The 11,051-nt window shown below is 42.2% G+C and overlaps 1 protein-coding gene across 3 annotated transcripts in view; it reads left to right on the top strand.

Moving 5' to 3' along the window:
- Positions 1–10,795, top strand: part of TTC39C (tetratricopeptide repeat domain 39C) — a 130,071-nt gene extending 119,276 nt beyond the window's left edge. For all 3 annotated transcript variants that reach the window (XM_003784780.3, XM_023510242.1, XM_023510243.1), the window contains 4 exons: positions 4,474–4,571; positions 5,677–5,781; positions 9,652–9,690; positions 10,260–10,795. In XM_003784780.3, the coding sequence (XP_003784828.1) occupies positions 4,474–4,571; positions 5,677–5,781; positions 9,652–9,690; positions 10,260–10,349 (332 nt within the window). In that variant the 3' untranslated portion in view covers positions 10,350–10,795. The remainder of the gene's footprint in view (positions 1–4,473; positions 4,572–5,676; positions 5,782–9,651; positions 9,691–10,259) is intronic.
- The last annotated feature ends 256 nt before the right edge of the window (positions 10,796–11,051 follow it).

Raw genomic sequence — 11,051 nt, 5'->3', positions numbered from 1 at the left:
CGCCACAACGCCCGGATATTTTTTGGTTGCAGCCGTCATTGTTGTTTGGCAGGTCCGGGCTGGGGATTCGAACCCGCCACCTTAGGTGTACGTGGCTTGCGCCTTAGCCGGTTGAGCTATAGGCGCCGAGCCAGAAATAACATTTTTCTAATGGTTCAGTGGTAGATAGTAGAAGGGCTTTTTTTTAGACACTTTCACTTTGTCACCCTCAGTAGAGTGCTGCAGCCTCACAGCTCACAGCAACCACAAACTTATGGGCTTAAGTGATTCTCTTGTCTCAGCCTCTCAAATAGCTGGGACTATAGGTGCCCACCACATGCCTGGCTATTTTTGTTTCTTTTTTTTTTTTAAGAGATGGGTCTCTCTCTGGCTCTCTCTCTCTCTGTGAGCTCAGGCAGCCCACCCACCTCAGCCTCCCAGGTGCTAAGATTACAGGTGTGAGCCGCCGTGCCCAGCCTAGAATGGCTCTTTGTAGTCCTGCAAACCATTCGCTCCACACTGCAAAGCCTGCCCAGCTTCGGGAAGAGCCTGGGTGGGTGCTACCGCTCTCAGGCCGATACACGGAGGAGCAGAGCTCTAACCCTGCCCTCCACACAGCTTCATCTTCCTGGGGCCGTGAAGAGTTTTAAATCACGCCCCTAGAAATACAATTATAAGGCAAAATTTTTGTGTTAAAATAAAAATGCACACATCTGAAAGGGTGGTTTCGATTTTCTTTGGAAATAAATTCTTATTCATGTATGTGCTGCCCTTTCCTGAAAGACGTAGTATTGACATTTTAGACATAATATTTTGAAATAGTTTGTAAACCACTGTAGAAAATTTGTCACATTCTTTTTTCTTTGATCACTCTTGTTTTTGACCAAATATGGCATGATCAATCCATTGAGTCATATTTTTTTTTTTTTGAGACAGAGCCTCAAACCATTCCCCTGGGTAGAGTGCGATGGCATCACAGCTCACAGCAACCTCCAACTCCTGGGCTCAAGCAAGTCTCCTGCCTCAGCCTCCCAAGTTGCTGGGACTACAGGTGCCTGCCACAACGCCCGGCTATTTTTTTTTTGGTTGCAGCTGTCATTGTTTTTGGCGGGCCCTGGCTGGATACGAACTCGCCACCTCAGGTGTACATGGCTGGCACCTTAGCCACTTGAGCCACAGGCGCTGAGCCACATCACATATTTTTATCATCACATCTTTCTGTAGATGCCTTTTGGCTATTTCTTTTAAAAAATAATTATCCCTTAAAGGTCAGAACATTGCCAATGTTGCTATTCTAGCAGCCACAGGAATGAAACCCCCTAAAAAGTTTTGCAAAGTGGCCTTGCAATTAGAATAGATGTGCAACCCTCCCGAGGAGCAACTTGACAGGAAACAATTTTCTTGGATATGTTAAATTCTTCTGTGTTCCTTTAAAAAGGATTCGCACAATTTAAAAACACCCTATTGGTGCTGAAGCAAGTATAGGACACCTATTAATGTCTAACTCAAAGGAATAATGAGGGATCTTCAGGGGGGTTTTGATGTACAAGTGCAAGACCATGTATTTTACACAAAGCAAGGGTAAGATAGTAATTGACAGGCACAATTGTCAGTTTTATAAGATTTGACTAAATATTCTCTGAGCCCCTTTCCAGTATCAAAATAAACTAACAACAAAGATGTGTTCTTGGAGAGGGAGACAGTCCCTGGAGTAAACATGAGATAATTCCCTAATATCTTTGTTAAAACTTAACCCAATTCTGAGATCTACTAATTAGATTATGTAATTCCTCCTTGTTAAGCAATAATGATACAAATGGATCTGACTGTATAGAGTATGTTAAACTGAAAGTGGGCAGTGTGTCTCATAGCATTTCCTAAACTCTTTCCAAATACTCACCTGGTATGTTGCATTTAGATTAACAGAGTCCCCTCTGTAACTCCCTTTATCAACAGAGGTAGTTTGGTTGTGATTGTGATATCTGGTGGTTTCATTCAAAGCCTTTTCCCCACCCACCTACCTGCCTGTCTCCAGTGCGTTCTTCCTCAGCATTTTAAAGCTGTCTCAGCACAGCAGGCATTGCTGAGTCCCATTGTGTCAGCTGCTTCCCAGAACCCTCTGTCTCTCATCACATTCCAAGGAGAAGTGCAAGTCCATTCGGTGGTGGGCATTGCCAAAGTCTGGAACCCCCAGTGCCGTTGCCTCTCCCTGTGCTTCCCTCTCTCCACTCACTTGGCTCCTCCAGTGAGCCTGGTACGTGCTGGCCACCACTCCTTTGCCCTCACCCTTGTCTCTGTCCTCTAGTGCTCCTGCCCCAAACCTACCGTGACCAGACGTCCCGCTTTTGGCAGGACAGTCCCAATTTTTAACAATTTGTCCTGTGTCCTGGGACGTTTTAAAAAAGTCCCGATTTTCTGAAAGAATGCATGACAAGCTAGGGAACAGCAGAAGAATGGGAAGGGAATATACAGGTTTTGGCTGCTAAAAAGGTTAATGTAACTCCATTTGGGAATGAAGAGGTTAATGTAACTTCATTTGGAAATGAAAAGGCTAATGTAAACTCCCTACTCCCCTCCTGGGCTAAGTATCAGAAGGAAATGGCTCTTTCCCTGACTTCTAGGCAAGGACAATTAGCTCAGAAGGAGCCAAACTGTCTGGAACAAACAAGTAGCGCCACCCCCCCACCCCACCCCCCAGTAAGGTGACCAGACATCCTGCTTTTGGCGGGACAGTCCTGATTTTTAACAATTTGTCCTGTGGCATTTTTAAAAAGCCCCACTTTTTGGAAAGAATGCACGACAAGCTAGGGAACACGGGAGAACAGGAAGGGAATATACGGTTTTCAGCTGCCATGTGGCTATTTCGCCAGAATATGTGTTTTATATTATTTTTGTTAATTTTATAATGTTAGACTTTAATAATAACAAATAATTGTTGAGAACTGATTATCGAGAACTCCTTGTCAAAGTTTGCATTGTTGTCAGGCCCCGCCCCCCCCCATGGTGTCCTGCTTTACCATGCTAAAATCTGGTCACCTTACCCAAAACTGCCTTGTGGCTCTCACTCCTTCTCTTCAGAGGTTACATTTCCAGGGAGGCTCATACTGCCTTCCCCCCACACACACAGACACAGACACAGACACACACACACACACACAGACACACATGCCTCCAGTCCCCCCGCCAGGCTGTATGTTTCCCCTTAGCGTCGCAAGAATGTAACATGTTTTGCCCCCTTTGTCTTCGGTACTGTCCGTCTCCCCCACATTTCTTAAGGGCAGGATTATGTTTTTTTCTTGGCAAAGGGTTTATTTATTTTTAGCATCATGATGGTTTTGTTTGTTTGTTTGCTTGTTTATGTGTTAGAGATGGGTCTTGCTATGTTCTGAGTTATTATAAGGTGGGGGTGGTGGGGAGTGCGGGGTGCATGTTATTCTCAGCCTGGCTTTTGGAGGAGCTCCTGCCTCTGCTGGTCCAGATTCTCTTCCTCACCCTCCCCTCCTCCTCCCCATTGTTTTGTATCTTGAGCTCATTATATCCATATGTATAATCTTACTGAAGCTCAGTATCTTTATTGCTCCATGGAAGTAATTACATTACATCCTTTGCTCCCCTGATAACCCCACTGTGTTTCCAGTTCCCACGTTTCTTATTTCTGTAACCGTCTCTGTGGGCATCCATTCCCACCCAACAAGCTTCTTCAAGTGGAGGGATCAGTTCTTCTCTCCTCTCACTGAGCAGCACAGTACTTCATACAAACATGTAAACATACAAACTGCATGTTTTTTTTAATTTAATGTGAGGTAACTTTTAAAAATTAATAGAACTTTCCTGGAGCTGTGTTAGTTAGGTTCACAGCAGAATTGAGCAGAAAGTCTAGAGAGAATCTGCCCACTCCTCCCCCATCATCCCCCACTATGGTGCCCTGCCCCGGTGTGGTACCTTGTTACTATCAATGAACCGGTGTTGACACACCGTCATCACCCGACTCCGCAGTTCACATCAGGTTCCTTCTTGGTGTTGCACGCCCTGTGTTGTGGACCAATGTATGATGACCTGTGTCCACCGTGGTAGGACCCTACAGTGTGGTTTCACTGCCCTAAAACCCCTCTATTCTCTGCCTCTTTATCCCTCCCTCTCCCCTGTACTCCTGGAAACCACTGATATTTTTACTGTCCCCATAGTTTTGGAGACATTTTCTAGAATGTTACATGGTTGGAATCATACAGCATATAACCTTTTCAGCTGTGCTTTTTCCACTTAGTAATAATATGGTTCAATTTTGAGTCTTCTTGGCTCTATGAAGTGTGAGAGTTTGGTCTTTTTTTGACAAAAGGTACTAAAGGATGAAGGATGCGTACTTTCTGAGTTGGGGGCACAAAAAATATCAACTGAATAAGTAAATAATGAAATATTCCCTTCACTGTTCGTGGTATTTAAGGGACTAAGTGAATGTATTTACTTCCCACTCTGTTCACTCCCCTTCTTCTGAAGCTTGCCATGAAGTGGACGACTCATCTGTTGTCGGATTAAAGTATTTGCTTCTTGGTGCCATTCACAAATGTCTAGGAAACTCACAAGACGCTATTCAGGTAAGTGGTTAATGTCTGGCTGAAGCAAATGAATTATAAACACATATGTGCTTATGAATAAGAAAAATTAAAAAGCCCTAGAAAAACCAAACCTCCCATTACAATATAAACTTGATCGACTTTATTTGATCAAAGTCATCATTTTGGATGCCAAAAGTTGGTTAATACTGTTCATTTGTAATGTAACGACAGATCTTTAGACTACTTTGTCATGTTTGGCTTTTTTCCTAATACTTACTGTTTATCAAAGATGACATTTTCAGCCAGAGAGAGGAGGAAAGGAGGCACTCTGAAGGATCAGTGGGAAGCTTCACAGTTAGACAAAACCAAAAACATCAGACGTATGTTCAGTGCTTGTTTCCTCCATGTGACTCAGATCCCCGATGTCGGGCTGGAGTTGAGGTCTAGAAAGTTGTCAGCTTAGGATAGTCTTGTACATATTGTATGAAAAAGAACCACTAATTATTTTCAAATATAGTTGGAAGGATTTTTCTAACCAAGATTTTTGTCCGTGTTGTTCTTTTGAATGAGTCTGTCCCACTTGTACTTGACTCCTCTTTGAAAGAGTTCGTGTATAGGATTAGGAGACTTCTGGCTTTTAAATCCTACAATGTGAATGCGCTTATATTGTAATTTAAAATTAATCTTTCAGTAGGGGGTTACGATAGTTATTACAGTTCTAAATAGCTTATTTTAGCGCAAATGCGTACGTGCCAGCAAAATACAGTCAAGATGCCTGTCAAGAGATGGTTCTTGGCTCGTGTGTTTTCTATTTTAAATATTGAAATGGGATGTTTAGACTTTTAGATGTAGATCAAGATGTTCTGAGCGGTCAAATCAGTGTAGGCTCGTGTGTCCACTGGAAAAATAAGTAGCATAACTTAGGCAGACTGTGACAACAGGTTCTGGTGGAAGCTTCCCAGGCAGGCCCATCAAGGCCATCTGAGAGGTGAGTGGGAAGGAATGAAGATGAGGAAAGAAGAGAAAGTCAGAGCCGGAAAACAAAAGGAAAATGAGTCCCTCTTGCTGCCTCCAGAAGATTGTGATAAGCCTTACGCTAAGTAGGAAAATGAATGAATTCCAAGAACATTTATATTACTTACAGTTCTTTCAGCGAGCTGTTAAAGATGAGTTGTGTCGTCAGACTAACTCCTATGTCCAGCCGTATGCCTGCTACGAACTTGGCTGTCTTCTAATAGACAAACCAGAGGTAAGATCGATCTATCTATCTGTCTGTCTGTCTGTCTGTCTGTCTGTCTATAACGTTCATCAGCACAAATGTCCAGGTGAGCAGGCACAAAGCATCCTTCATTTCAAATAAGTTGATTGAACATAGTGTTCCTCATTTTGTTTTCCTTGATTTCACGTAGGGTGAGTATAAGAAGCTACTACTCCTGTCTTACTGTCTTTAAGATGGTAATTTCTTCTCTAGACTTAAAATTACCGTTGTGCATCTCTTCATGACAGGGTACATTCTAATGCATCACTCTGCAGACTTCATTAGAGTGTATTTACACACACCCAGATGGCACAGCCTACTATACACTTGGTATAACCTATGGCTCCTTGGCTGTCAGCCTGTGCAGCATTTCACTGTAGTGAATACTGTAGGCAGTTGTAACATGAGGACAAGTGTTTGTGTATCTAAGCATATCTACACCTAGAGAAGTTACAATAAAAATATGGTATAGAAGATAAGTGGTACACCTCTGTAGGGGACTTAGCACAAATGGAGCTTGCAGGACGGGAAGTTGGTCTGGATGAATGAGCGTGTGGCGACGGCGCAGGCCTAGGACGTTACTGCACACTACTGTAGATTATAAACACTGCACATTTCGACTACACTAAATTTGTAGACAGTACAGGTATTTTTCTCCAATAATAAATTAACCTTAGTTCACTGTACCTTCCTTTATCTTTTTATTTTTTAACTTTTTGACTTTTATAAAAACACTTAAAAGAGAAATACATTATACAGTTGTACAGAAATATTTTCTTTATACCCTTATTCTATAAACTTTTTTCTATTTTTATAATTTTTGGATTTATCATCATTATTATTATTACTGACACGGGGTCTTAGTTTGTTACCTGAACTAGGGTGCAGTGGTGTCATCATAGCTCACCGCAACCTCAAACTCCTGGCCTAAACCAATCCTCCTGCCTCATCCTGCCTAGTAGCAAGGATTACGGGCTTACACCTCTGCACCTGGCCAACATTTCTCACTGCGGTGCCCAAGCTGGCCTCAGCTCCTAGGCTCAAGCAATCCTCCCACCCTGGCCTTTCACAGTGCCAAGATTATAGGATGAGCCAGCACACCTGACCTATATTTATTTTTTAAACATCTTTTTACTAAAAACTAAGACAAAATATGTACATTAGACTAGGGCTACACAGGGTTGGAAATATCAGTGTCAGTGTCTTCCATTGTCACATCCCACTCCTGCCACTTCTTATCAGGGCCCGGGACTGGCCAGGTCTCGGGCGGGGCTTAATTAGGTTCCGGATGCAGATGGCTAAGCTACCTTGCTCAGGAACCATTTCTCTTAGGTGCCTGAGGGCTATCTACTTCAGCAGGAGAGAGAGAGTCTTAGAGAGAGTAAAGCAGTCTTCTTAGAATAGATAGATCTTAGTCTTTAGCAGAGCTTGGTAATCTTCAGCAGAGAGACGCCGTGCTGGCATTCCACATGCAGGAGAGGAGACAGAGTCAGAGTGAGCAGGTCCGTGATAGAATGCGCATACTCCTGACTGCCTGGTCCTCCAGCCTACTGTAAGGCTGAGCTTGTGCCTCTCAACACCGCAGGTGTAGATGCAGATTCACCACTGCTCTCATCTCTCAAGCTCTCTCATGCTTGTTAGGAGAGCTAAATCCCTCTCCATGCCCTTTCACCAAGGTGCTCTATTATTTAGCTATACGGGTATTCTTATAACTCACACTCCTCCTAGCCATAGGCTGTACGAGCTGCAACATTCCATCTCCTCATCAGTGTCACTGCCTTCCACCTTCTCATCTTCCACTGCCTTCCCGGGTTCGAATTCGTCAGCCTCAGTGTAATTCGTCAGCCTCGGTGTATGGCAACTCCATACATGGAGTTGTTGTCTCCTATGATAACAATGCCACCATCTGGATTTCCTCCTGTAGGACCTGCCTGAGGCTGTGTCACAGTTTTTTTTTTTTTTTTTTTTTTTTTTTGAGACAGAGCCTCAAGCTGTCCCCCTGGGTAGAGTGCCGTGGCATTACAGCTCACAGCAACCTCCAACTCCTGGGCTCAAGCGAGTCTCCTGCCTCCGCCTCCCAAGTAGCTGGGACCACAGGCGCCCGCCACAACTCCGGGCTATTTTTTGGTTGCAGCCGTCATTGTTGTTTTTGGCGGGGCCGGGCTGGGGATTTGAACCCGCCACCTTAGGTGTACGTGGCTGACGCCTTAGCCGGTTGAGCTATAGGCGCCGAGCCGTCACAGTGTTTTATAAGTAGAAATACACTATGCAATAGCATGGAAAAAGTACCGTATGATAATCCCATAGACCAGTCACATAGTCATTTACTGTCGCTATCAAGCATTGCATTTTATATGTAGTTACGAGTGCTGGGCTATTCTACAGCTAGCAGTGCAGCATGTTTATTTACACCAGCATCACCACCAACAGGTGAGTAAGGCCTTTATACCACGACAGCGTGACAACGGTGATATCACTAAGTGATAGGAACTGTTCAGCGTCATCATAATCTATGGGAATATTGTCATATGTTCCCTGTCATTGACTGAAATGTCCTTTGTGATGCATGACTGTACAAAGGCAGCTTTTCAGAAAAAGATTCATTTGAGGGGAAAATCATTGCCTTTTTGAGATAGTATAATATGATGCAGTGTGGTTCATTGAGAAGAATACAGAACTACGTTGTTCTAGCACTGCCATTTATTTCAGTAGGCAACACTGTTTAAGTTCCTTCACCACATTTTTTCTTTCTAATCTATAAAATGAGACTAAAAAGAACCTCCTTTGCCTATTTAATAAAAATTATAGTGAAAATCAATGCATAAAATGTACATAATTACTGAAATATTTTCAGAATGCCGTGCAAATGTGAGTTGATGGTTACTATAAAAACATGTATTTACATTAGTAATGGGGTGGAGGTTTATTTTATTTTATTTTATTTTTATTTATTTATTTATTTATTTTGAGACAGAGTCTCAAGCTGTCACCCGGGGTAGAGTGCTGTGGCATCACAGCTCAGAGCAACCTCAAACTCTTGGGCTTAAGTGATTCTTTTAACTCAGCCTCTCAAGTAGCTGGGACTATATAGGTGCCCACCACAATGCCAGGCTAGTTTTTTATTGTTGTTGTTGCAGTTGTCATTGTTGTTTTAGCTGACCCAGGCCAGGTTTGAACTCGCCAGCCTCAGTGTATATGGCTAGCACCCTACCCACTGAGCCATGGTGCTGCCCTAGGATAGGGTTTTTTTGTCATTTTAAGTTTTAGTAGTGCCTACATTTGCCTGGTACCTTCTTTTAGGAGCTCAACATGAGCTCCATATGTTAGCTTTAAAATTTTTTAAGTTTTAGTAAATTTAACTCAATTTTCACATGTGAGCTTTCTAAACATTCAACTAAATCAATAAAAATATGGCTTCAGCCTGATCCTTAAACATATAGCCTATCCTGCCAAAGATGGGCTTTTAATTAGAGAATGTTTTAATTTGAAAGTCTAATTTTAACCCAAAAAAGTGCAGTTTTTATGAATTGAGGTAGAAAGTTCAAAAACCATATTCTTTGTTTTAATGAATGTTTACTTTTCATGCAGTCTTAATAGATATGCATAAAATATAACAAAACTGTCCTATTTGTTGATATAGTGCCTTCAAAAGGAAATAGAGGCAAGGTCTGGTGGTGCATGACTCAGGAGGCTGAGGTGGGAGGATTGCTAAAACCCAGGAGTTTGGGCCGTCCTGGACAGCTGACTGCTGTGTCTACTATAAATTGTTTAAATTAACATATCCTCCTTTTATAACATTTTTTGCTTGAGTATATGTAAATGTAGCTATTAAGAGATAATATGTTTCTCCTCTGTTCACAGACTGTTGGAAGAGGCAGAACTCTCCTTCTTCAAGCAAAGGTAAAAAATCATGAATCTGTTTTTTCTCAGGGGCCCTACTTATCCTGTGCAGGGTACACCCGAGCCTGAATTCAAGAAAGTCTGTGAGGTGATGTTCTGGTGGGTGATATTTCTGAAAAGGAGAAGTGATAACTAATCGAATCAGTGAGCACTTGATTTTTAAGTGAAACTACCAAGATCATAAGAGCCTCCTATGAAGTGGTTCCTCTTGCTGTAGAAAGGCTCTAGTCTTAGTGTGGGAAAATAACTTTAGATTTCATATCTACATTCTTGAATGAAGGATTTCTGACAGTCACATACGCTGAACACAACCTAAGACTAACTGTGCCAAGGAAAACAAGGAAAATTGTCCAAGGGGAACTTGATTGACATTCCATTGACATGTTTTAAATGAATACAGAGTTTTTGTTTTGGAGAGTAAGAAAGTCAAGAGGACGTGCAGCCTTTGCTAGCTAGCAGTGAGAGGGACTTGACTTTGGGAAGTACCCAGCTCGGTGTGACTTACTCTGCAGTGCATTGTACACACTTAGCTAACAGAGCTTTGCCAATGTCTCCCTTTGCTCTTACAGGAGGACTTCTCTGGCTACGACTTTGAAAACAGATTGCATGTCCGCATCCATGCTGCTCTGGCCTCTCTGCGGGAATTGGTTCCTCAGTGACAGACCCAGCGTGCCCGCTCTGTCCCTCCCCACCCAGGGTCTGCACTTTAAAATAAAAGCAGAAGACAAGACTCTTGTGAAGATCGGCTTTTCTTCTGAAAAACCACCTGTGCCAGGGACACATTTGCCCAGTTAAGCTGACATATTAAAGATGTCCTCTTTTAAACATATAGCTAAAAAGTAATGATGATGATGATGATGATCACCTGGGGAGAAGGTTAAGTGACCTTGTTCAAACATTTTAGTTTTGCAATTTATTTTTAAAATAAAATCGAACTAAATATTCAACCTATGAAATGATCTTGTAGGAACACCTACCTTGAGCACATATCTGAATGGGTAACATGACGAGGTAATAATTGTAAAAATATTAACAGTATCATGGCATAGCATTTATATTGTGTTTTGAAAAAATAAAAGTGCTTTCTAGTGTTTACTTTATCCTCTGTGAATGACATAGCACAGATATTCTTTCCCCCACCTTACAGGCCATGAAACTCAGGCCCAGAAAGGCTAATTGGCTTATCCCAATTAATTATCCCTATTATTAGCACAGCAATGAATAGAAAGCAGGTTTCCTAACCACCAACTAAATATTCTCTTATTGTAAAAATGATACATGTTAATAACCCAGAATTCCATGTTTTACTAAAAGAACAAATGCTCTTCAGCTGAAGTTATGTCATCAAAAATGTTCATCTC

Source organism: Otolemur garnettii, unplaced genomic scaffold, assembly GCF_000181295.1.
Source record: "Otolemur garnettii isolate 467f Iridium unplaced genomic scaffold, OtoGar3 scaffold00012, whole genome shotgun sequence".
In the NCBI taxonomy this organism is placed as follows: Eukaryota; Metazoa; Chordata; class Mammalia; order Primates; family Galagidae; genus Otolemur; species Otolemur garnettii.
Note: the sequence above shows the minus strand (reverse complement) of the source record. Positions and strands in the feature narration are given on the sequence as shown.